General features: G+C 41.8%; 1 protein-coding gene across 2 annotated transcripts in view; it reads left to right on the top strand.

The window, feature by feature from the left end:
* CDH4 (cadherin 4) overlaps positions 1 to 27,861 on the top strand; it is a 643,793-nt gene that overhangs the window by 415,786 nt on the left and 200,146 nt on the right. For both annotated transcript variants that reach the window (XM_026652873.1, XM_026652874.1), the window contains one exon: positions 4,372 to 4,548. In XM_026652873.1, coding sequence (XP_026508658.1) covers positions 4,372 to 4,548 — 177 coding nt within the window. The remainder of the gene's footprint in view (positions 1 to 4,371; positions 4,549 to 27,861) is intronic.

The raw sequence follows: 27,861 nt of genomic DNA, 5'->3' as shown, positions 1-27,861 counted from the left end.
CCCCCCCCCCGGCAAAAAAGCCAGAGCCGGCCCTGGCTGAACCACAGAGCTGGTTGGTTGTAGGAGAGGACCGCACGCTGAGGGGGCAGCTCCTGAGGCAATGTCTCTCCCTGTGTTTATAGCTGTGCAGCTTCCTCCGCCCTCAACATAATTTGGCCCTACATAAATAAAAGACAAGAGGGCCCAAATCTGCATTCCATTCTGGCCCTTTATCCTGCTCCAGGGAATGTAGCAAGGGGAGGGAGTGTGGGTGGAATGCTGTTGCCTTGCAGCAGGTCCTGGTGTAGAGTAGCATAAATTCTGCTGGGGGTTGGCTGATAGTACAAATAGCCACATTGCAGCCACCATCACACCTTCCCCTCTTCCTGCAACAAACGCAGCTCAGGTAGAACAGAGAGCCAGGCTCAGAATATGGCCTGAAAGAAAATGAGGTGGTGGGGAGATTAAAATGGAACTCTCAGTATTAAGAGAGTAGAAAGGAAGGATGGTCCAGTGGTTAGGTCATTAGCTTCAGCCTTTGGAGACCTGTGTTCAAGTTCCTCCTCTGGTACAAACTCCCCGCATGACATCAGGCAAGTCTCTCTGTCCCTTCGTTCTCCATATGTAAAATGGGAGTAACAGTATCTCTACATGGATGTTGTGAGGATAAATACACTACTGATCGTGAGGTGCTCAGATACCATGGCAATGAGGCCTGTGTAAAATCTGGATAGATAGATCATATATCTCTGAGCCCAAGGGGTTAGCTAAGCGAAAACTGTTTCACAGCGAAAAAATGAAATTGTGAGCTGGATTAGCAATTAGTATAATTAAGCTTCCATATTTACATTCCACATTTGAGTGGGGCATTAGATCCTTGCACGTTCAGAAGAACATGATAGATTGCTGGTGTTTATAATTGATCGTTGTTGCTATTCCTGAGACATTCTTGGATATTTCAGTCAGAAGAATGAACAGGTCTGGCATTCATTCTCACCAGACTTTGTTACAACATTTGTCTCACAGTTTTTGAAACAGCAGAAAAACATGTTCAACTTATTTAAACAACACAAGAGAAATTAAGGCCGTTAGAACACATCAACAAATGAAGATGAAAAAGAGTTGGGTTTTTATAAATAAGATTGTTGTTGTGAGGCCCTTTTTGAAATTCTGCATAGCAAATTCAGAGACATGTCAACAATGTATTCTAATGTAGGAAAACATCATCAGGGCAACAAGGAAGCTAGTCACTGTCTAGTCACCTGCCAGCAAAGACTAAAAAGGCTGGTACTGCCTTGCCGAGCTGACACTAATTATTTCAGTATACACAGAGCTTTGGGATTCGTGTTAATTCTCAAGTCTGTCTTTAGTTCAGAGCGTTCCACTGTGTGAACTCAGCAGAGCACAAATTATTTGACCGTTCCTTCATAATCTGTCCCCACACTCACATGCCAATTATGTAAACTGATCCAAATACCTGCTCCTCAGAGGAACCCGCTTGGGAACTGCAAACCAATTAAAAATTAAAAAAAAAAAAAAAGAAGTATAGACTTCCCCATAGCTAGCATCTGATAGGCCTATTCTAAAGACACACATTTCTGAATATTTTCTTTATTTAATACTGCCTCTTATCTGTGGTGCTAAAGTAGAAGGGACCCTATTGGAAATATTGTACTTCATGAATGGTTTACTAGTGGTAATGTCGGCAGCACCTACTTTATCCTAAAACAGGGGTGGGCAATGTTTGGCACGCGGCTCGCCAGGGTAAGCACCCTGGCAGGCCGGGCCAGTTTATTTACCTGCTGACGGGGCAGGTTCGGCCAATCACGGTCCCCACTGGCCACGGTTCGCAGTCCAGGGCCAATGGGGACGGTGAGAAGCCGCGGCCAGCACATCCCTCGCCCGTGCCGCTTCCCGCCGCCCCCATTGGCCCGGGACGGCGAACCGCAGCCAGTGGGGGCCGCGATCGGCCGAACCTGCCGCGTCAGCAGGTAAATAAACTGGCCCGGCCCACCAGGGTGCTTACCCTGGCGAGCCGCGTGTCAAACGTTGCCGACCCCTGTCCTAAAACATACTGGAAGTGCCTCCAAGAGCCATACTATGATGCTGTTTCCTTATTCATCACTTGCTAAAGTTAGTGCTCTTCCAAATGTATCCCAGTAGTGATCGGCAAAGTACTGATGCTACAATAGTGGTGGTGCTTTTGAGTAAAGGCATACAAAACCATGGCCATGTCAAGTCCTAAGGCTGATCACTATAGTTACCAGGATTAGTGTTAGAGTTGGTTGAAAATTTTCTCACTCTGAAATTTTTTGAAGGAAAATGGGCTAAATATTTTGAAAAATTAGCTCATCATTAAGGTTTGTGCTAAACATTTTTTCCGAATTTCTCTCAAATACGTCAAACATCATTGAGTTCAGTGGGCATTTTGGGTGCACAAGGAATACAGCATCACAGCCAAGGTCAGTATCCACCCAGCATTAAGGCCCAGATTTTAAAATGGTAACCTATTTTTAGGCACTATTTGCATCATCCAAATTTGCACTCACATTTTTTGAGCCAGCAGTGACTTGCAGGTGCAAATCCAACTCACTGTGCACCTGTAAATCAAGTAGTGTGATGTCTAAATAATTTAATTTGCCCACATAATTAATTATAATCTTTCCCTATATATCTTATTCCATGCAGCATCCCACAGTGAGGAAAATTAAGTAAACCGATCAATGTAACTTTTGTGGCAGGAGTAAAATTATTGTGCTACTCATCACTAATGTGTAAATATATTCTGTGGCCCCAGTCCAACAAGGCACTTAAGCATTTGCTTAACTTTTTGCATGTAATTAGTCCCACTGAAGTCAGTGAGGCTGCTTATGTGCTTAAAGTTAAGCATGTGCATGTTTGTAGGATTGGGCCTGAGTCACTTCTTAAGAAGGCCTGATATACATTATAGAACAGGGATCGGCAACCTTTGGCCTGCGGCCCGCCAGGGTAAACACCCTGGCGGGCCGGGCCGGTTTGTTTACCTGCTGTGTCCGCAGGTTCGGCCGATCGCAGCTCCCACTGGCCGCAGTTCACTGCTCCAGGCCAATGGGGGCTGCGGGAAGCGGCGCGGGCCGAGAGATGTGCTGGCCACCACTTCCCGCCGCCCCCATTGGCCTGGAGCAGCGAACCGCGGCCACTGGGAGCCACGATCGGCGAAACCTGCGGACGCGGCAGGTAAACAAACCGGCCCACCAGCATGCTTACCCTGGCGGGCCGCGGGCCAAAGGTTGCCGATCCCTGTTATAGAAAATAGCTGGATGCACAAGATAACAAAGCTCTTTACTTTGTTTTCAGAACTCACACACTTCCCTGGCTCTAATAATTTTTCTACAATTTGATTTTTTGCAGAATGGCAAAAAGATTGAGAATCTTGGGAAACTATCATTTTTGTCTCCACAAACATCCACATATGGCCCCTCTGCGATTTTAATGAGAATTTGTAACGCTCAGGTGTGATTCCACCTACTTCACCAATGGCAATGGCATTTTCTGTAAAAAAAATAAATAAATAAATAAATAAATAAAAGGCCAATGTTTGCCAGGAGGAAAATCAGTAATTTTCCTAAATTGGCCAAATGCAAAATTCTTCAATCTTTATCTCAGCTACCTTTTGTCTTTACAAAAACCTGCAATAAAACAAAATACCCCTCACAAAACCTTGAGAACCGCCACACGCACTGAAAAAGAAAATGATTTACAGGCTGTGAAATATTACAACATTTCGCATACACCTTCACTGAAGGCATATGTATATATTCCAAATCAAGTTCTGTTTAAAAAATGTTATTTTATGTACAGAATGAAGGATCTGTGATAATTAACCTTTTCAACACCAGAGCAGAAGAATTGTCTAGGCCTGATTAGTTAGGACAGCCAGCTTACTTCCACAAAACCAAATACTAAAAGGTATTGGTACTCTCTTAAAGCCAATGAGCAGCTTGACGTTGTACAGTGGAGTTAAAACATCCCTGTGGAGTTTTGTTATTTTTGTTTTTTTGTTTTCCCAGTAGATTATATTTACTCAAAAATTGCAGACTTCTTTATCCAAGACACTCATAAAGCTTTCTGCAATTGGTATAATGAGGACAATATATTCTGGAAAGCAGTTTGATTTGGTAATGACCATTCTATACATTATTGAAAATGAAGTGGCAGCAAAGATGCCAATAAAGTCTATTATGCCTCTGTGATGCAGAAATGTTTACTTCATTTTAATAACAATAATTTTTACAGCGACGCATTAACATTCCATGCAAGCAAGCATCACCGTGGCAATAGTCCCAAGGGGTGATTTTTTTTCCCACTTGGAAAAAACTAACTGCATCTTGCTTTCTTTTTCCTCCAAAACAGCAAAAAGGGAAGAAAAATGCATCTACAGATCTTGCGCCGCAACCGAGTGACACATTAATACCGTGGCGCCAGCCCCAGAACTCTAACGGGCTGAGAAGGCAAAAGAGAGACTGGGTCATCCCACCAATCAATGTGCCAGAAAACTCAAGAGGGCCCTTCCCTCAGCAGCTGGTTAGGGTAAGTGCAACTATTGAAATAATAATAATAATAATAATGATAATGTGGTTGGTCTGGTACAATAACAGGTGCACTCCAAGTCTGTAGCATGGGAGATCTGGCATCAAACACAGCCTCATTTCTCTCTCTTCCTGAGCCAACGTCTGTCCTGGAGGTAAAGCACTTACGATCTGAAGCAAATACAAGTCTTCCCTCCCCTCAAATCCAACTCAGATGGAGTTTAATCACCTCCTTCTAGCTAATCCTGGGGGGAGAAGTTGGCTCCACTCTCCAAAATGGCAGGTTGCCAACCCTCTCAACTGGATAATGACTGCAGGTGTGAAGCCAGGAATGGTGACTCCTAAGTATGAAAGGGTGTTACATCCCAAGCATCCTTTCTCAACTATCAGTCAGAGTCAGGATCCAGATGTACGTTTGCCTGCCTCAGAAGGGAATTGATGTAAAAAGCTATATGAAATCCTTCATTAACTAGCTCCAACACTACATGTTGCTCGTTTCTTCCCTTACTACGGTGTTCGTAAAGATCAGCTCATAGCCCCATGGGACATTATGTTGACATTTGGATGACAAAAATATGGACTACAGGATGCATTTGATTGCTGTTGATAAATGTAGCAAAATTACAAATGCATGTGACTGTTTGTTTTATGAGCTCTGATTTTGGTTTCCGGAAAGGAAAAATACTAGCTGTCAAAAAAAATGTAAATAAAATGAAGCCTCACTGACTGATATTTTATAATTCTTCCTTTAGAAGAAAATTGTGACATAATTGCAGAATTTAAGAACTAATTTTGAAAAAGCAGTGGTGTGTAATTTACATCCCTTGTCAGGAAATTCACCCCGCTCTTCTTGAAACAATGCTTGCCGAGCCCTTTCCTGGATTAAAATGAATTGCTGTCATTACCTGTTCCACACTGATTAGCTGATACTTTGCATGATACTTGGAAAGAAAGAGTAGTTTGCTCAATCCCACAGAAGTATCAGGAAACTTGATAAGTCATATAATGTCTGAAAGAAGCGCATTCACAACCCACCAAAAATCAGGTGCAATTGTGTTGTTGGTACAATATCTCTGCAAGGAGCACAGAGCCGATCTGGGACAGAATATTATTGACAGTCAGATATTTTAATACCTGATTTTGTTTTTAAAAAAGAGGCTTGAATTTCATTCACTTCATTGCACACTTTTGCAGATACTGTCACACTGCAGTTACTGTGATGTGGGGTGAAAAATAGTACTCAAGGATTTATGTAGCCATACGCATGTGCAATGGTATTTGTTGCACATATGAACGTAGGTGCAGAGTACATTTAGAGCATAGGCTTCTCTTTGTGAAAATCAGGTCCATGATGTACAACACAGTGCCTGTCAACTGCTGAGGTGCACGAGTGGGGGAAGGGTGCAAGAAGCCTTCCCTGGCATTCAGAATCTGGGCACATTCTGGCCTTTTAATGTGATGTCCTATTGATTGTAATTTGAGTTTCCCAAATGAATTAAAGGGAGAAAAACTCAATAACTCAAAAACCTCACTAAGCAAAATGGATAGTTTGGGTTACTTCTGAATGCCTGTCAGTATTTGAGTGCTACACAGCAAGCAGGCTAATTGTAAAAAGAGATCGTCCTCCCCACATTGCCTTCTTTATGAGTTTGGCTGAAGAGTGACAGGAGGCTTTGGCTCCAGCTTATTAAACCTTGGCATATGTTAATGTTATCAGGTTACCTACTGCAAATGTATAGGTTCATCGTGGCTAATATCTCCCACATACTTGTTGTCGTGGTCTGGAGATAAGATTGTAGAACTCCAGAATGTGAAGTCATGTTCACAAATAGGGAAGGCAATTGTTATCTTTTATATCGGTACGGAGGAGTAAATATTCACACCTTAAAGAAACACCAGCCTTGGGGAGAACCAGCTAGACACCGCAAACCCCCTCATGGCTTCAAGATCTGCTGTGCAGACAGTAGTACAAAAATAAAAACAAAATAAAATAAATTAAATCAAAATTTGGACATGGAGGGGAGGAAATGATTTAAAATACTGTGATTTTTTTTTTCTGCCTCATGAAGTGAAGAAGGAATTATAATGGAAGGGAAAGTCACAGCCTAGCACAAATGGCACAGCTTGATTGAACATGAGAATGCCTGATGTTTCTGGTTTGAGTGTTTGATATTTGATGATGTTTGGTCTCATCTGCGGCATCCAGTCCCTCGACCCATTTGATAGCCCCTATAAGTGGGGGTTGAGTGAAGTGAGCGCTAGCATGTGTTAAAGGTTCACCAGTTAGACTCTGCCCTTTAATTGGCGAGAATAGGACAACCCCATGTTTTCAAAGACCAGAACTGTGTGCTTATTTCAATCCACATGATCTTCAGATTGCCCTAAGGCATTCTGTTGTCTAATGGAGCTAGGTGAACAGTTCTGGTCTGATTTCAAACACTCTTGCTGATTGGGTGTTGGGTTTTTCTGTTCCCATCTGTTCACATACTAGAGCAGAAAGAGCACATGAAGAAATACAGCATTGAGTCCAACGTGTGAAAAAAGTGCGTGTCAGAGAATGCGATCAGTCTTGTAAAGCTTTCAAAACTAGCTGTAGTTCCTAGACCCTGCACTTCTCTTTGGTCTAGAGAGCGCTGTCTGAGATTACATTTTAGATGCAAGTATAGCTAATGAAAAGTTGTCCATCCATTATGATATCTATGAGTAGTCTTGTATATCCAAGATGAGGTGTCGAATGATATGAAAACCTGAACGTTAAAAAAGACCCAACCTACTAGATGTACATTTTTATCCCACTGCTTGCTGGATTCTGTTTGCATTTTTATAGGTCAGACTAATTTGAAATGCATAGGTAAATCTTTCGTGTGCCCTCCTACTCCTGCTTGCTATTGTGAAGGGGAAAATTCCATTTTATGGAAGTTGATTAGTTACTTGTCAGTATTTTTAGCAAGGCTGTGCCTGAATGAAGTTTAAATCATAGCAAAGGTGAATACAGCTTGATGGGAGCCATGTAGGGCTGCATTTCGAGCTATCTGGTTCAGTTGGGATCAGCTGTAATTCTCTGCTCGTTAAACGTTTCATTCTGGCGAAATGAAAAAGTAAAACAAAAAAGAACTGCTCCCCCCCCCCAACTTCTATAAAGTTATTCCTGGGGAGGGCTGGAGGAGGGAATAGAATTCTTTCTGGTAACTACAGAGTTTTGTTTTGTTTCTTTCAAAGAACATCATGTCTGTTCATATGTGTCAACCACTAGAAGTTTGATTGTGTTTAGGTCGAGGGGAATACAATAAAAGAGAGAACAAATATCTGTTTGGGTTAGAGTGACAAGTATGGAAAATCGGGACAGGGAGTGGGGGGGTAATAGGCACCTATATAACACAAAGCCCCAAATATTGGGACTGTCCCTATAAAATCGGGACATCTGGTCACCCTAGTTTGGGTTTGGCTGCTAAGAAAACATTAGGAATACAGAAGCAAATTGTAGGCCAGATCCTGAGTTGGTATAAATCCGTGTAGTTCATTGATCTGATCCTGTGTGAATGTGTGAATAAAATTCGCAGATGTTAAGGCCAGAATAGACCACCAGGACTATTGCATCATAGCCCATAGAATTTCAACTGGTCCTTCCTACAATGAAGGGAATCATCCTTCCATTCTATGTAAGCGAATACTATTGAACCCAATAACTGGGGCTGGAAGGAGAGCATATCTGTTTGAAAGCATCCAGTCTCAATTTAAAAACTCCAGATGATGATGAATTTACCACATCTCTCGGTAATCTGTTCCAGTTGTTAAATACGATCACTCTTTAAGCTGGATCTTATTTCCAATTTGATTGTTTCTAATTTCAGCTTCTAGCCATTGAATCTTACTATTTAGTTTGTCGCCTTAAAGAACCCCCATAATATTAACTACATTCTTTTTGTGTAGGTACTTGCAGATCACAATGCATTCAAAATTCCAGCCCATGTCAGTCACTGTTTGCGCACTGCAATACCATACAAGAGAACTGAATACAGTTCCTAGCTACCGTCTTTTGAGTATTGGCCAACAAGGAGTGAGTAAACTCTGGTACAAGGAGAGTACAGTCGTGGAATATGAATATTCCTCCAGTTGTATGGGAAGGGTCTGTCATTTGACAGAACTCGAACCTTAATGGTATCACATGAGATTGATGAAGTACTTTCTAACCCATTACTAACCAAAGAGGATATTAAATATCTTCTACTAGGGATAAAGATTTTTAAATCAGAAAACCCAGATAACTTGCACCCAAGAGTTCTAAAAGAGCTGGATAAGGGAGATTTGTGGCCCAATGATTTTTAATATACCTTGGAATATCAAGAAAATTCCAGAAGAATGGAAGAGTGCTAACGTTGTGCCAAAATTCAAAATGGGCAAGTGGGATGACCTGGGTAGCTATAGACTGGTTAGCCTGACATCAGTATTGGACAAAATAATGGAAAAGCTGATATGAGATTCAATTAATAGAGAATTAATTATATTCTTATCCTTTAATATATGGTCAACATGGTTTTATGAAAAATAGGTCTTGTCAAACAAACAGGATTTGATTCTTTGATTAGATGACAAGTTTGGACAATTAAAGGTAACTGCATAGATGTAATATGAACATTTTACTTAGTATTGCACAACATTCTGATTACAAAATTAGCACTATACAATATCAATAAAGGAACCCGTTAAATGGATTAAGAATTGGCTAGCTGACAGAACTCAATAAAGAAGTTGTCAACGGGGAAACATTATAGAATGGGGGTGTTTCTGGTGGGGTTCTGCAGGGAGTGTTACTTGGCCTGATAATATTCAACATTTTCATCAATGATCTGAAAGTAAATGTAAAATCACTGCCGATGAAATTTGCAGGTGACACAAAGATTAGTAAATAATTATGAGCACAGGATAGTTATACAGAGCAATCTGGCTCAATTGGTAAGCTGAGTCCACTCAAACCAAATGCATTGCAAGACAGCCAAATGCAAAGTTATACATCTCGGAACAAGGAATGCAGCTAGTATGTACAGAATGGGGTGCAGGGGGCTGTATCCTGGAAAGTAGTGACTCTGAAAAGGCTCTAAGGGTCATTGTGGACAAGCATCTCTACATGCACAATGTGGTGCTGTGGCAAAAAGAGCTAATGATATTCTTGGATGTATAAACAGGAGAGAAGGGAGTAGGAGTAGGGAGATGGTTTTACCTCTATATATGGCATGAGTGAAACTGTTACTGGAATACTGTGTACAGTTCTGGTGGACACGTTTTTTAAAAAAATGTTGAAAAATTGTAGTGTGCACAGAAAAAAGCCAGAAACATTATTTGAGGGCTAGAGAAATGCCTTAAGAGGAGAGATGTAAAGAGCTCATTCTGTTTCATTTCTCAAAAAGAAGATTGAGAAGTGGCTAGATATGTGTGTATACCTTCCTGGGGAGAAAATACTGGGTCTTAGAGGGCTCTTTAATGCAGCGGAGAAAGGCATAGCAAGAACCAGTGACTGGAAGCTGAAGCCAGGCAAGTTCAAATTAGAAACAAGGCACACATAAGAGTGCATCATACAGAAAGCAGAACTCCTCCAAATCCACAAGCATTTTGATATAGAGCCCTGCCTCTTTCCCTTATTAGAACACTGGACATGGTTAACTCTGCCCCCTTGTGTTTATGCACTGTGGTGCAACCTTTTATTGCATGATCATATGCGGTATGACGAAGTGGGTATTCACCCACGAAAGCTTATGCTCCAAAACGTCTGTTAGTCTATAAGGTGCCACAGGACTTTTTGTCGCTTTTTACAGAACCAGACTAACATGGCTACCCCTCTGATACTCATATACAGTACTGTTTTCTCCACAGGATCTAGGCCGTATTCACTGTGTGTGTTGGATAAAGAATGAGGCAGTGCTGGATAGTGAAATGGCCTGGAGACCAGGGCACCCTTTCCTCATATGCTTCAGTTTTTGCATTGTGTGTCATGAAACAGCTTGGTCTTTGTAGCACCAAACCTCATTTTCTGCAGAAAGTGTCTGGTGTATAGTGAGCGAGGCTGGGGGTTTCTAGAAGATGGTTGGTCACGAAGACCCATGAGATTTGGGTTGTATTCCTGCCTCTGACGCAGGCTTCCTGTGTGACCTACCACAAGTGACCAAAGCTTGTTAAGGGGCCTGAATGTGGATTTAGGAGCACGTTTAAAAAATAAACTTGTCTCGGTATTAACATTATTAACGTTCGTCAACTTTCCATAGACATATTATTAACTCTTATTCATAATCTGTACGGTTACCTTTACAAGACCTATTTGTGTCTGGGCAGTCTCTAATCATCGGTGCATTTATTTTGTAGATGCCTATTTATGAAAATCTTGGCTTTAATCTCTGTGCCTTGCTTCCCCCTCTGAAATAGGGATAATTCTTCCCTCTCTCACAGGGATGCTGTGAGGATAAATTCTTTAGTGTTTGTGAGGGGCTTGGATGCTATGGCAATGGGAGCCATAGTAAAACCTGTAAAGAAAAGAACTCTCTATTCTGAACAATATGTGGATGATGTGGTAAATGAGGCATGGGGCCACACGCTGAACAAGGAGGAGAAAGTATTAAACAGTTGCTTCATTCCCTGAGTGCTCTCTCTCTTGTGCACTGAATGAGGCCTATGGAAAAAAATAGTATATTACAGTGTAATAAAAGACTGTCTCATAATGTATGTGCACAAGGGGGTAGAATTAAGTTGCCCATTTCTGGGGTTCAACTGAACTACATACACTGTCAATGTATTAAAGCTCATCTTTTGTTCTCCCTTGATCCTGTTGCTCCTGTTTGACAGCCCGGTACCCTTGTTTCAGGGGGAACATCTGCTGCAAAGAGCCCCAACAGGCCACAGATGCATCTGGGGACTGGTGTGGCAGAGAGGTCTCCTGACCTCACTCTCATTTATCTGCTACACCAGCAGCAGAGCAGGTGGTGTTAGAGCTTGTGTGTCATGTCCATGCCACCTCAGTAACTGCCTGTACTGGGGTGATCCTCCAGGGTATAAGATCCTGATTTTAGGCTTTAAATTAACTCTAACTCCAGATTCCACCAGTATTTGTGGTGCAAAGTGGTTGTACCACCCCCAAGAATCTGCCCTAATTTGGGCAGACAACATTAACATTGTCTTTTCCCCAGCCTACGCTTCACTTTACACCCTGCACCTTCTTGTGAAGTAGTTTCTTTGTTGTACAGAATTCCTAATAGACCCTGTATTAGCTAGGTTTCTTACCACTGTGAAATTGACTATTTGGAATCCATTGACTTCTAGCTGTAAGAGGGATACACAACACATGGCATTTGTCTGCAGTCAAGAGAAGGTTTTTTGAACAGAGGCCTAGGAAAGGCTTCCGAAAGGGACATCAGACTGTGCTTCCCTTGAGGGAGGGTATTGATGGTCTCAGTGAAGAAAGTAGACCCAGTACTTTCTTGCTACTATTTGCCAGCCATGAAGAAACATGGATCCAGCTCTCTGGTTGCAGCCAGGAACTACCCCAGCACTTCTGTAACTTCAGTGAGTGTCACCAGCTGAAACTCATGCATTTGGCCACTCCAGTCTCCGTTATGGAGTCTAGAGGCAGCCAGCTCAGTCCAGACCCGATAGTGAGAAGAACTTGACCTCATCACTGAGTTAGGACAGACTGACTGGGTGAGGAGGAGGCAGGGCCATTTTCACACCATGCCTACACGCAGTCTGGCCGGACATGGAGGGAAGCATGTGCTGCACCTCCCTCTAGGAGAAGCTCCATCCGGCATCTTCCTGTGCTGTGATGTCTCTCCTGCCGCTGTTGTCGCGGCGATGCAGAGCCTAACCGTCTGCTGCTCAGGGCTCTGCCTTCCTGGCACCATCCAGCCCAAAGTCTATACAGAAAAAGATTAATAGCAGCAGGATTTCAGTTTTGTTAAGCACAGGCAGCCATAGCCCCGAGCTGTGGTGTGGGATTGTATCATGCACGTTTTGTTACCAGAATAGGACCCGACGTACCCTGACTGAATGAAGAGAGAAAAGTGATTCAACATACTGCTCTTCTTTTGACATGTCCATTCAAAACTCCTTATAAAAAAACAAAAAAGACAGAAGAAAGTAGGTTCCTAAATATGCACCATAATATATATTCATAAAACTACAAAATGTTCCTCCATTTGCATTCTCCCCAGAGTACAAAGACTAGATGTCATTTTACATTTCCCGTCACTTCACAGAAGTATCAGGCCGGATCCTCAGCTGGTGCAAAGCAGCATAGCTCCGTTTAAATTGATGGAGCTACATCGATTTACACCACTTTGGGAATTGGAATCTGGGCTGAAGAAAGCAGAAGCCCAATGTTCGAGCGGGCATTACATGTACACACACGCAGCGGTAGAGATTGAAAAGTGCAACTACAGCATAAATGCTCCATTTGAAATTTTCTTACAACAGCATTCAAGCCTATACTGTAATTATACATATTGTATTTCCTTGTATTCAGACCTTTGGGGAATTTATATTGTCCTTGCTAACGCCAGAGGGACTGGAAAAAAGCAGTCATTTAATGATTCAGCTGTCTTGGGCTCTGTGATTTAATCAATCATATGAAAGAAATTTTTAGACCCTTTGTGTTTAGAGTTCTCTTGTCTGAGCAGAGAATGTTCCCTTTTTGAATTGCTTTAATAGCTGTATTTATGCAGCTGAAAGTTCCTTAAGAAATGAAAGTAAAATCAAATTGCTGAGAATGCCTAGATAATTTATTGGAGAATATTCAATTAGAATATATTAATATTTCAGATTTCCATCATTAATTTAATATTCAGAGATTTAATTTAGTCGTTGAATTGCTGTAGTGCCATGCGGGGGTGAGTTGTTAGGCTGAGTGCTTAAAACACCTGCCACAAATGGGTGACTCTCAGTTTGATTCCCAAGAGCACAAATGCTTTTGCACTGATACAAGTCTTGCGGCAGAAACCTAGACACTAAATCTTTCTGGGGCACTGAATTTTCCATAATTGCAGAATGGAATAATATCTTCAAGGAGAAATACATGCAATATCTTATTTATTTGTGGATCAAAGTTCAGTCTGGGGAAAAGATAAATGAGGTGAGGTTCCAAATTTGATTATGTATTATTGCAGAATTTCATTTTTCCTATTATTATTAATATTAAGGTAGCATCTAGGAACCCTGCTCTCAGATCAGGGCTCCGATGTGCTAGGCACTGTACAGACAAATTGGGAAAGAGGACAGTCATTGCCCAAGAGAGCTTACATTGGTGTCCCTACAAAATTTAACCTATGTAATTTTTGTGTCTGCAAATGACTTGTGGGCACATATATATCCATTTACATGACTAACAACCAACTTGTTGGCATAAATCCAGTAATATGCCATGCAAGGGCTAATATATGTGCCTGAAAGTCATTGCCAAGGCAAACTATGGGCCTAAATGTTGCAAGTACAAATAATGCCATGCGGGAAAGGGGCAGGGCACGGAAAAATTGGGCTTCATTTACAAAGTGCTTTACACCCACTAATGATCCTCAGCGAAACTGGGATTGGGGGGTATAGACTGGTATGCCATCCCCACCCTGCGCACTCTTGCTGGCTGAAAATTATCACCATACTATCATTCTTTTTGTCTGTTTCATTGCGGGGGGGAGGGCGGGGTTCCACTCCAGGAGCTGATCTTCCCAACCTGCCTCCATAAATAACAATTATTATCCTTGTTTTATAGATGAGGAAACTGAGGCAGAAAGATTGAATGATTTGTTCAAGGCCACAGACACATTTATGGTGAGAACTCTCTGAGTATTGGCTCCCAGTTCTGTGCTCAGCTTCCTAGATCACATCCATCTCAGGATGGGTTTGTTTATTGTTAAGCACTCTGAGAACTTTGGATAAGAGCAACCCTATATTCTGGGTTTATAATTCGTATATCCAGTTATTTATCTTATTCTGTTTTGAAGCTGACTGCTAGATCTTGTCTCTCTGCTCCTCTAATGCAGAAGGGTGGCATTCACTGAGAGGTCAAAGCTGTCCATCCAGCATGATCAATGACTAAGCGCCCAGTGCCCATTCCTTGATTATTCTGAACTGATTCATACACGCACACCCTGCCTGGTAGATCCAGTTCCAGATGAGTTCATCCTGAAAAATGGAAAAGTGGGGAGAGCTGAAAGATAAATACCCCTCCCTCAAGAAAATCATATCAGGCGTATTGTAAAGAGTTTATCAGTCGCTCTGAGAAGCAGTTGGATTTTGTAGTCCATAGCACATATTGCAACATATCGTTATATTTCCCATCCTTTTAAGAACGCGAGACAAGTCTAATAATCATTCAGTACAGCTGTCATTATGTGTAGAGACAAAGACAGGAAGGCATAGTCCGTGCTAATGTGCACTGCTCATAAAAGCTATTCAAAATGTATAAAGTCAAAGTGTATAGAAGGAGGGTAGGTTAATTCGATAAGACAAAGGGTTTTGTTTTGCTGATGCATTGCCAAATAATAAATAAATAAAAAGGCCGAGACACAAGACGAGGCAAAGAAATCTCAATCTGTCCCTTTATTGGAATAATTCATTTCTAACACCCCTCACCCACTTTGGTGGCAGGTTGCTGTGGAATTAGATTTCTTTGCTGACTTGAAATGGATTCTTAAAGAAACGGTGGAACCTGAAAGATAGTGCAGTTATACCCTCGACGGCAAGACTGTTTCTGAAATGTGCTGTTTTGTGTCTGTATAGCTTAGGGAGAGCAGAAGAGACCACCCACCTTTTTTCTATTACATCTGTTTCTTCTTTCTAATCTGTATTGCTGACGAATTAAATCCAGCACACTGGAATTTTAGATGTCAGCTTTTAGGATTCAAAGAACTTACTCTTGGGTTAATTTTAAGCCTTCGCTACTGGAGTTAATTGTTTTATTTTTAGCAGTTGAGATTTTCAGTTGTGAAGGTGTAAATCCTTTTACAGCCTTTCCTAATGCAGGCTGGTTGAGGTTTGTAAGCCAGGTGGTTAGATGATGGGCCACTGAAGTGTGGCTGTCTAGCATTTGCCATGGTTTGATTAAAAACTCTGGCTTGGTCTACACTAGGAACTTATGTAGGTATAACTATGTCACTCAGGGGTGTGGAAAATCCTAACCCCTGGTATAGACAGTGCTATCTCCATGGGAGGGCTTCTCCTGATGACGTAGCTCCACCTCTCGGTAGATATTGTCTTCGCAAGCGCTACAGTGTCGCAACTGTGCTGTGCCACAGCCTCATTTTAAGTGTAGACAAGCCCTCCCTCTTTTTGCAATTGTTCTTGATGAAAGTTCCTGTGGGACAGCTGATCACATTTTTGATTAAATTTGGTATTTGGTCATGTCGTCCACTTGAGACACTTTATATGCACACACTGAATAATCAGGCAACTGCATTATATTAAGGGACACATTTGTGGCCAACCTCAAGGCAACTGGGGCTTGATCCTGCACAGTGCTAAACATGCTGGTCATGAGTCAGTAAAACTTTTAAATACCTGCTTAACTTTCATCCCTTATGAGGTCCCATTGACTCCTCCAGGACAACTCCAGGGCTGAAAGTTAACCATGTGTCAGCCAATGTGGTCAGCACTATGGCAGGATTGAGCTCTTCACAAGCACATTCTGTGTTGTGCACAAAATAACTTGCCCATGAATTTCAAGGATTTAGGGACCATGTTGCCAAATCTGCACATGCAAAGGGATGTTTGCATACACAGTGTAAATGTGCACCCACTTTAGCAAGTGCCTTTAGTTTCATTTCCAAAAATGGACACACACAATCAGAAGCCAGCAATGAAAATTTGGCCCTAAGGCTGTGATTTATGCCCATAAAGTTAGGAAAAGCTAAGTTTAGAATGTTGCCATTAACCTATAGAATCTTGTGCTCGTTTTGTGTATGTTTAGCAGCATGCCGATGGACTCCCCATGTCTGGAGATCCTTGTAATACTGTCACAGGGCAAGCCGGCCCTTTAAGAATGTTGGGGTTGAGACTCAGCTGTGTCAGGTTTAGCCCACCTCCCCAGGTGTAGGGGACGAAAATACAAGGACTAAGAACCAGCCTGCGGGAGGATATAAGGGCAGCCTGTGGTCATTCAAGAGAAAGACTCTATGAAAAGCAAACTGGGGAATGTGTCCATGCTTCATTATAGTGTGGAAAGACCAATGAGGAGGTCTATGCTGTGTAACTCTTCATAGCTCCTAGCTAGAAGGCCTGGGGGAACCTAGCTAGGAAGCTAACTAGAAGGCCTATAGGGAGCAAGAGCCAACTAGGAAGGCTGGAAGGGAGTGAGAAGAAATTCCTGTCCCTATTGAGGCTAAGAATCCTACGTGAAGGATGTTGAGCCAGTTCGGAGGTTGGGTGGAAGATTTTGTGATGTTGTGAACTCTCGTAATAAACCAGACTCCTGAACAGAGGAGTTAATGAGAAAGCACCCTCCCATTAGAATTTGATTAACTGGAAAAGAAGGCAAAACTAAGGCGGTGGCCAAAGCCAGAACGGATAAGCCCTGCTAAAAATACCTAGAACCAGCTGTGTCCAGAGTCACCGCAGACAACAACTGCCACACTCAGACAAGCTCTAATGATATATTTTACAAAACATTGCATTTTTGCAAACTTTCACTTAACTGTCATGTGGGGCTTCTTCCCTCCCCCCACCCCTTTGTTTCCCAAAACGTTGTGTGTAAGCCTGTGATCTACAGCAATGATGGGATGAGACCTTGTATCCCAAGTTTCAGCCTGCAGGAAGATTTTGTGGATGAGTTATGAACCCCTGAAACTGAAGGGTTATGATGGAAATACTGACAGACCTTTAACTACAATGATGCCAACAGGCATCATTGTAATAATTCCAATCCCGTGCTTCTTTAGCAGTCTATAAAAGGGAATCTGTTTTTTAGTCTTGATATCCATTTTTTAAAATCAAAACATTAAATGGCCTTAAGATGCATTTGCGTCTGCATTCAGTTCTATAATCCTTTCAGGCTTTTTTGCAATTGACTTATTTGTATGATTTGGGCTTCAAGGCTTCATGAGCTGTAACATTTATTTATACAAAGAAGCTAATTTTATTTTCAGAATGTGTGGGGTGATTAAAAATAATAAAGCAGGAAGAAATGCATGGTCTCATTGTTTGTCCCTGAGAAACACAGCCAGGCATTGCATCTCTGAAAAGATTTGACCGCAGGACAAGATTATGCCTCTTACCCACAGGGAATAGTTTCTTATTCTCTTAGTAGTTCCAATGAGCCACTCACAAAATAAGGTACTACTCGATTTGAGTAAGGTGGCACAATCTTCTGGCTCATACAAAACCAAATGGATCTTCATTTGGCATTTACATTCACAGTAGTCTGAGAGCTAAAAATGCAGCTCACCTGGATGTCCATCCTCAGAATGGGACTTATCTGTGAATACTTAGGGACGTACCTGCAAGAATATGGTCTGGTTGTTATATTTGCAAGTCACTCCTGAAAGTTTAGCAGGTAAAAGCCAATACTTCTGGTTACATCATTGCCTGTCCAGAATTGACCATCATTCTCAGAACTTTATTGGTGGAAGAGCTGGTAGGTGAATGAGTACAAGAATTTAAGAGAAGGTGTGATACTTACCAGACTGGGGCAAAGTAGATGGACAAAATGTTTGCTTCAGCCGCATGTCCCCATACAACCCTATTTGGAAGTTCCTGTAGTCGGGGGGAAAATCTGTTCAGTTATCTTACGTTTGAAGCCTGGTGATTTACAGGGAAATGATGATACAATTTACTTATTGGTAATAGCATTCCCCAGTGTCTAACAAAAAAAATCATTTCCAGGGTAGAAGAATTAGACATCATCAGAACATAAATCATTTACTGCAGGCTATAATAGTTATTTACGCATTTGACAGCAAAGAATTGAGAAGTAAGGTGCCAGTTTTCTTTCAGTGATGGAAAATATATTCTAATGTGTCTGTGAAAAAATATTGCAAGAAAACATTCAGATTCAGCTTGATGGCAAAAAGCGCTATTGGGTAGCATCTGTTTTTGCAGAAAAGCTCCCATTAGAGAGGAACTTAAACATCAGAGCAAACGTTACAACAACTGTCTAGGTTTACCAAATATTTTGCACCCAGCATTATGTTTATGGTGCAGTTTTCTGTACATTAAAGAAAAAGGCAATTTGGAATTTATGAAACAGCTGCTGGGCCTTTGGAGCATGCAGGGGACAGAATGACACTATATATATTTCTGAAGTTATTAAAGGGAAATAATTTCTCCATTATTCTCTTTGAATTGCACCTCATACAGTATCTGCAAGCATTAGAGAGAATATTTTCTTATCACTTTTTGATTAGACATGAATTCAAAATTTAACATTAGGAGATGGCATGTTATTAGGAAATCAGCCACTTCCTTCTCCTTCTCTATCCATCCAGTTGTTAAAAGGCACCCCCTTTTTTACCTCTTGTTCCTAATGAGACTTCCTCCTTCTCCCCATGATTCTTTATTTAAGCAAACTTAGCTCTTGATTAATCAGTAATTAGAGAAGGAGTCACACTGATTTTGAGCCTCTAGTATCCTACTTTTCAAGTGAAATTCAAGACTAAAATCTAAAGGCAAGCCAGGTTATCAATATTACACCATTTCTAAGCATATGATTGTGCCATCAGAGCCGAGACAGATCAGGCAATATATAGGCTCAAATCTAACTCATCTAATGTGATATTATATCATATAACACTCATCATTCTCCCACAGTCTCTCTTGTTTTCACTGCTGCCTTGTTCTCTCTAAATAAGCATTCAGTATTTCTGCTGGTGTCTTAGTCCATCCTTATCCTAGCTGATTAAAAGAATAGGTACTGTTTCACTTCACTGTGTGTATGCTGAGCCTTTAGGACCTGATCCAAAACCGATGAGCTCCCATCAGTTTCAGCTTTGGGTCTAGGGTGACCAGACAGCAAGTTTGAAAAATCGGGACAGGGGGTGGGAGGTAATAGGAGCCTATATAAGACAAAGCCCCAAATATTGGGACTGTCTCTATAAAATCGGGACATCTGGTCACCCTATTTGGGTCAGACCCTTGTATTCTAACATCATAATAATGTCAGGTAATTATGGAGTTACTATGCAGTGGTGTGAGGAAAAAGTCACTGCAGGTGTGCAGCTTAATGGGGGTATTAATTGGATAGTGGGTATTCATAAGTACAGAGCACAGAGTATGTTGATGAGGGAAAAGAACAAATGCTGAGTGGCATAATATGAAACTAAAGTCAGGGAAACTTTATTTTCCTGGCACAAATACACTCTAGGATCTCAAGGAGTTAATCAAGATCTGAGTGTGTTTTCTGGGCCAGGTTAATGAGTGTTCTCACTTTCAATTCCTCTTCTTCTCCATTGTGATCCTTCACTGAAGTTCTGCCTGTGCTGGCAACTTCAAATCATTTCTCAGGCAGCAAACTGTTCTCATAAAGGTGGTAATGCTGGAATGGATTCATCAAAGGGAGCTGCTAATTGCACACAACAGATTTTGCATTTCAATTTTTTTTCACTGAGATAAGAGACTTGACAGATTATTTAAAATATCCACAAATGCTATAATGACTGAATTTCTGATCCTGGTAAACTGGCCTAATGAAGACTCCCAGGTATGGAGGCTATTCAGGTCAACCATTTAGTTATACGGATTGCTCATAATACTAGCTTGAGGTTATGTCATGGGAAAACCTATACCCAGACACCTCAGAACAGCCAGTGTAAAACACTTACTTCTGCTGTCCTGTTTCTCCTCTCTGTCTAAATAAAAATAATTTCATCTTCTTGAAGCTATTCATTATCATGAAGAAACCATGAATAGAGGAGTTGGGGACAAGATGGGACATGTGAGAAGAAGGATGGACCCATGGTAAGAGCACTAGCCTGAGGCTTGAGAGACATGGGTTTATGTCCCTGCTGTACCGCAGATTTCCTGTGTGTGACCTTGGGCAAGACACTTAGCTTCTCTGTGTCTCAGTTTCCCATCTGTAACACTCCAGGACAGGCCCAACAAAGAAAGTAACAGAACGCCACTAGCCGTCACCTTCAGCCCCCAACTAAAACCTCTCCAGCGCATCATCAGGGATCTACAACCTATCCTGAAGGACGATCCCTCACTCTCACAGATCTTGGGAGATAGGCCAGTCCTTGTTTACAGACAGCCCCCCAACCTGAAGCAAATACTCACCAACAATCACACACCACACAACAAAAACACTAACCCAGGAACCTATCCTTGCAACAAAGCCGTTGCCAGCTCTGTCCACATATCTATTCAAGGGACATCATCATAGGACCGATTCACATCAGCCACACCATCAGAGGCTCATTCACCTGCACATCTACCAATGTGATATGTGCCAGCCATGCCCCTCTGCCATGTACATTGGCCAAACCGGACAGTCTCTACACAAAAGAATAAATGGACACAAATCAGACGTCAAGAATTATAACATTCAAAAACCAGTTGGAGAACACTTCAACCTCCCTGGTCACTCAGTTACAGACCCAAAAGTCACAATTCTCCAACAAAAAAACTTCAAAAACAGACTCCAACGAGAAACTGCAGAACTGGAATTAATTTGCAAATTGGACACCATTAAATTAGGTTGAATAAAGACTGGGAGTGGATGAGTCATTACACAATGTAAAAACTATTTCCCCATGCTAATTTTTCCCTTGCTATTACTCACACCTTCTTGTCAACTGTTTGAAATGGGCCATCCTGATTATCACTACAAAAGTTTTTTTTTCTCCTGCTGATAATAGCCCACCTTAATTGATTAGTCTCGTTAGACTTGGTATGGCAACACCCATTTTTTCATGTCCTCTGTGTATATATATCTTCCTACTGTATTTTCCACTGCATGCATCCAATGAAGTGGGTTTTAGCCCACGAAAGCTTATGCCCAAATAAATTTGTTAGTCTCTAAGGTGCCACAAATTCTCCTCATTTTTTTAATGAGGATAGTAACACTATCCTCCCTCACAGGGATGTTGGGAGGATAAATACATAAAAGATCGTGAGGAGCCTAGATACTATGGTAATGGAGACCACATCCGTACCTTAGCTAGACAGAGCAGCATGGGGAAAAGGATATTGCTCAGTGCTGATCTTTAGTCAACACAGATTTCCTTATCTTCTCTGGGCTAGAGTTTTAAAGGCATTTACCCATCTAAAGGTGCAGATAGATGCCTAGTGGGTGCTGTTCAAAATCCCATTAGGCACTTAAATACTTGGAAAGGTCCAGCCCTGTGTGGCTTCGGGTCATCTTTCCCACCTGCTCTCCTTATGTGAGAGGAGAGGGAATTGGCCCTCAGCATTTAAAATGAAATCCAGGACCAGCTTTTCTTGACATTTTTGTTGTCAGATTTTAAACTTTCAAAAGGTCTTTTCTTTTTTTAATGAAAATATACCACATCCAGCCACAAAGCAGGAGTGAATCCCAGCTTAACGGCTCCCTCCCCCGCACTCTGGATCATACTTCCTGAGGATACTCCCCCACCATTTGTCATGGAGCTAGTGTCTGTTCTCCCAATCCATCCTGGAACATTGACTATGAAAGGAGAAGGATTCAAACACAAACCTCTCAAAAACAATAATGGCCGCGAACAAGAAAACGCCACGCGGCGCCCGCACATTGGTTTCCTTTGCTGCCCCCATCCCTTCGGTCCTGACACAGAGAGCAAAATCAGTATGTAAAACCTGCCAAGGGGCAAGTCCATAGAGCATGGGAGGAGTGTGGGGAATGCAAGAATGTCAGTACGGTTATGATGAGTTCATACAGCTACAGTTGAAAGCAAGACAGTGCTCCCAAGCTAAGCATCTAGGGGGATGGGCAGAACTTCATGCCGTTGCAAAACCATTGCTTGCTACTTTAAACAAAAGGCTTGTGGCTCTCTTATTCCACTGACACCAGATTCCATCTTTTCTCCAGCAAGGGATTTTACATTGATTTTCTACCCCTCCTCTTCCTCTCTGTAACTTTGTATCTACTTGACAGTGATGTGTCTAGCTGCAGCTTTCCTTTTGTTCACTGTTAATGTGCATGCATCACTGGGAAATTATCTATTTTCACTTCAATTGTTTCATCCAGGGAGTGGGGCTGATTTATTTTATTTATTTATTTATTTTAGGCTGTCTCCGTATGTCCCAGTTGTTTCAAGAGCTCTCCCTTGCCTCCATCAAAACTACAGGCATAACAATTTCTCTCTTTCTCCCATGCATGAGGGCTCTTTTCCACTCATTCCTGAGATAAGTTTCCTGGATTCGTTCCTTTTTATTCATGTTGTTTTAAAAATGCAGGAGAAATCATATATATTTGGAGGGTTGCAGGGAGAGTTTGTAGAAGTCAGTCTTTGTACAAAACTATTGCGGGCCTGATCTAATGCCCGTTGAAGTCAATGGAAAGTTATCCCCTTATTGAGGACAGAATATGTCCTTTTGGCTCTAGTTACACTACAAAATGAGCTATGATCTGAATCAGGTTTGGAGAACCGTTCTTGAAGATGGTTTCCGGTAGTGTGGTTTTGCTGAACAGGGTTGGCCCAAGTTAGGTCACAACATTTTTTTCCCCAAGGAAATGGTTGTACAATACTGTTCTCCAGTTTATCCAGGCGTTCAAGATGGGCCCTTGAAAATGAATTCAGGATCCTATTTATTTGGATGCATAAACAAGGCTTGAATGTATGTGCCAGCAAAGATTAGAAAACCTTGCTGGGATATCTGGCTCAGCGCTAATCTCTCTTCAATTGATTAAACATGCAGCTGCTAAAATAATAATTCTCTCCAGTCATTCTGACCCGCTCACTTCTGCAGTGTTCTTCCACATTAATCTCTCCCATAACTCTGCTTCTGCCTACATCTTTGCCCTCCTCTGTTCTTACCCCTACCCCTGTCCTCCTTCTATTCCCTATGGTCATTCCAGGCTTGGCTCCTGTCTCTTCCCTCATTTAGTATTCTTACCCATTTCTATCTCCAAACCTCCATTCTTGTTACCTATATGTATAGGACAACCTCCCCACTAATATATGTCAAATTCTCTCCATCTCCTCCCTGGAATGGGAAGGTATCAATACTGCCAACCCCAATCATTCAAAATTATGAGTCAGGCCCCTCACCAAAATCATGAGATTTGCTTAAAAATAATTTCTCCTCTTTTCTCCTCTGCCATGAAGGCTAGAAACTTACTTACTTTAAAAAGAAAAGGCTGAGATTCTCACATATTCACCTGACAGGGCAAAATATGAAAGCTGGCAACACCTCAGTATGGGCCTTCTCAGTCCTAATGGCCGAGTATATCACATTAAAATGTCTCAGCAGTCCATGACTTTGGGGCAAATGCTTTACAAGTGAACACATTGCTTCTAAGGGGTGTTGGAATGTGAGACTTGACAATGCCCCTTTAATTCTTTTATTCAGATATATATGAATGTGATTGAGGAAGATATTTATTCCATTCAGTTTGCTGATGAAGGATCAAGGAGCTCCTATGGGCAAGATGCTTTTAGCAGCCTTTCAGCCCCGTTGCTACTAGCATCCACTTGTACTGATGGCAAGAGCTAGAAAATAGAATGTGAATCAGAGAAAACCCGGGGAATAATAGGAGGAAAATGCCGAAACCATTTTCAGTGAGTTATACTAAAGCCAAAGATCTTCCACTTCATAGAGAGATTATTTAAGTTTCATGCAGCTTTCCAGATTATGACAAGCTGAACAACTTGTTCTGGCTTGGTGCTCAAGTGCCATATGGTACTACTTCAGCAGTTTGATGTGATATTATGAATAAGAGTGCATGAGTAGTGAAATTGTTTTGTTTCTTTGAACCATATTGCAGTACTACTTTCTGCAGTAGATACTCTAAATGGAATTCATTTTTAATAAGGGGGAAAATAGATCAGCAGGTTTCAACAGCATCCTTGCAGCAGATTGAGGGGAGGGTGGAATTCTGAATTGCCAGTCTGGTGGTTGGGAACCCATTTGATAGCAGCGTCCTTATGACCTGGACATATCCTAGAGGTCATGTCCTCTTTTTGGACGCTCATTAATGTGACGCTAGTGTCAGCTCGAAAGAGAACTATTCACAGACTTCTCCTTATGTCCTTCCTAAACAGACGCTTGCAACTGATAATGTTCATAAGGGTGGATATTGACAGTCAAGATTGAAAAAGAAGATATTTGGTTCAGTGTGTAATCTCAGCTAAGCAAACAGGTATATGAAAATACCACAGTGGGTAGGTGCATAGCTGTAAATGCACAATGTGCAAATCCAGATAGGTAACATCACTCTTTTTAATTTATACCTTTCTACTAGAAATGGTAAGCTTTCTCGTAAACCGATGTAATTTCCCCAAAACTGCTAATGTGCAGCAGGGAGAATGTTTGCAGTATTTTACAGGATAATGTACCATGGACAAACATATCTCTAGGATCACTTGATTTATAAGCCATACTGCACTTACTCCACAGTTAAATATGTGAAATATGGGTGTGATGCAGTTTATGCATTGATTCCCCATGTGTTTTTGGTAATGCTATAAACTTTGTTTGCTAACATCCAGCAAATGCATAACGGATGAGACTTTAATAATAGTTTTTACTCTTATAGTGTCTATCTTTCGTGATCTCAAAGCACTTCTCAAACATTAACAGTAACAGAGGAGGAGAAAAACCTCGGAGTATTGGTTGATCACAGGATGACTATGAGCCGCCAATGTGATATGGCCGTGAAAAAAGCTAATGTGGTCTTGGGAGAGGAATTGTTTAAGCTCAGTACCAATGTGGACACAAGAACAAATGGATATAAACTGGCCATCAGGAAGTTTAGACTTGAAATTAGATGAAGGTTTCTAACCATCAGAGGAGTGAAGTTCTGGAACAGCCTTCCAAGGGGAGTAGTGGGGGCAAAAGACATATCTGGCTTCAAGACTAAGCTTGATAAGTTTATGGAGGGGATGATATAATGAGATTGGTCTTTGACTATTAGCAGTAAATATGTCCAATGGCTTGTGATAGGATGTTAGATGGGGTGGGATCTGAGTTACTACAGAGAATTCTTTTTGGGTGTCTGGCTGGTGAGTCTTGCCCACATGCTCAGGGTTTAGCTGATCACCATATTTGGAGTCGGGAAGGAATTTTCCTCCAGGGCAGATTGGCACAGGCCCTGGGGGGTTTTCGCCTTCCTCTGCAGTGTGGGGCACGGGTCACTTGCTAAAAGATTCTCTGCACCTTGAAGTCTTTAAACCATGATTTGAGGACTTCAATGGCTCAGACACAGGTTTGATACAGGAGTGGGTGGGTGAGATTCTGTAGCCTGCGTTGTGCAGGAGATCAGACTAGATGATCATAATGGTCCCTTCTGACCTTAAAGTCTATGATTCTATGATTAAATAATCCTTACAAACCCACCTGAGGAATGCTAAAGAGGAGTGAGATTATTAGGTTAATCTTTATATTTTATATTAGTATTAATTCTTGTTTACTTGCATTTATATAATAAACATTTTCATTCATATATCTCAAAGCACTGTCCAAAGAACTATTATTCCCATTCAATCTCTGGGTAAACTGAGGTTCAGATGTATTACATGGCTTATTTAGGGTCACACACGTCAGTGGCAGAACCAGGAATAGAATGGTAATTTATAGAAAACACTCCCTTTGTGTATGTTAAATACTAGCTACTTATTCAAAATATTTTCATTGAGGATTAATTTATAGTAAATTATGTACACAAGTAAAAAATTAGTGTCTAAATGTTTGTTATGCGCAGATGTTGAGGCTAAAAACTGTCTGTTATTCATTAGATGCTTTCATTTATATGAATCATATTTGACACAGGAGGGTATTACTGAGCAATGGGGAAATATCATTACTGTACAATGAAGACTGGAACTGAGGAGGGGATGCCCCTTCCACTAACATTTCAAAGATATATATATTCTCTACTTTGCCCCCCCACACACACACCAAGAGACCCCTTTAATGCCAACAAACTTTATTCTACATTTATTTTATGCGCCAAAAAAAAGGAATTGTTGATGGAAAAGGCTCTAAAATTTTGTAGCGGTCATCAGAGGAAAACTGAGAAGATAACTGCAGTCCTAGGGAGTCCCCCAGTAAATATGGTCTATAATTGGCTATTTTATCAAGAAAGGGGACAAAGCTTAATGCATTTGTCCCACTACAAGCTTTTTGTCAAGATGCACAAACCAAGGGTTCTTTCCTGGCTAGTATGGTAATGAGTACATTGATACTGGCAACAGCTGAGCATCCAGCAAGTATAACTGACAGCCCTGCAGAGCCAAGAGGAGAGACCGAGTGATTTGCTAGCATCAGGGGACTGGAGCTTGGATAAGCTGAAATCAGGGCTGGCGCAACCCATTAGGCGACCTAGGCAGTCGCCTAGGGCACTACAATTTGGGGGGCGGCGACCACAACGGTATTTCGGCGGCAGGACCTTCGGCCGCCTCTGTGGGGGGTGGCATTTCGGGGCGGGACCTTCCACCGCCTAGGGTGGCATAAAAGCTGGCGGCGCTCCTGGCTGAAATGTTGACATGCAGAATCCTTGAGAGGTGGGCAACTGAAACACAAGCTTTTTAAAGATATGACACGTTTGTTTTCTCTCCTGTGGCCTTGTGAGGTGGGTCTAGGTGCAGGCTGAGGCCTAGGGTTTTGTGGGGTTATTTGTACTGCTTGATTTGATCTTCTCTTTGCTTTTGAATATATTTTACTGAAGGAACTTAGATCTCTCTGGCCTGTCCGAAGCAGACACCTCTCAGGAGAGACTGCCGGTCAGTCACACTCAGGTGCTGACTAAAAAGGATGAGCCTGGAGTTCTTGATATTGTTCTCATTGTACTTTGCCAGAAACGTAGGAGAGGTCTAATGACCTCAGACAGGAGATAAGTTTGAGGCAGGGAGGAATGTCAAGGGGACTCTTAACAGATGACTGTCACATATTTATTGAGGGCCAAGTCTTGGTCCCAGCACCAAGCCCAATGGAACGAGAGGGACTTGTTCCATGGGCACTGGAGTTGGAAGTATCTTTCCCAAGTGTCAACTAGCAGGAGACAGACTCCACAGCTGCTTCTGCAGCCTCAGGGCCACGGTTGCTGCTGTGTCCCTCCATCATGGATGGGGAGATTGCCTGGTAAACCTGCATAGTTGTGGATTCATTGACCCTGGCTTTCACCCTCTTAATCTCCATATCTGCTATGGCAAGAGGGAGCCCCCACAGAGCACCTTTCTGTTACACACAAGAGGGT

This window comes from Terrapene carolina, unplaced genomic scaffold (genome assembly GCF_002925995.2).
Source record: "Terrapene carolina triunguis isolate 2854851 unplaced genomic scaffold, T_m_triunguis-2.0 Scaffold130, whole genome shotgun sequence".
Classification (NCBI taxonomy): domain Eukaryota; kingdom Metazoa; phylum Chordata; order Testudines; family Emydidae; genus Terrapene; species Terrapene triunguis.
Note: the sequence above shows the minus strand (reverse complement) of the source record. Positions and strands in the feature narration are given on the sequence as shown.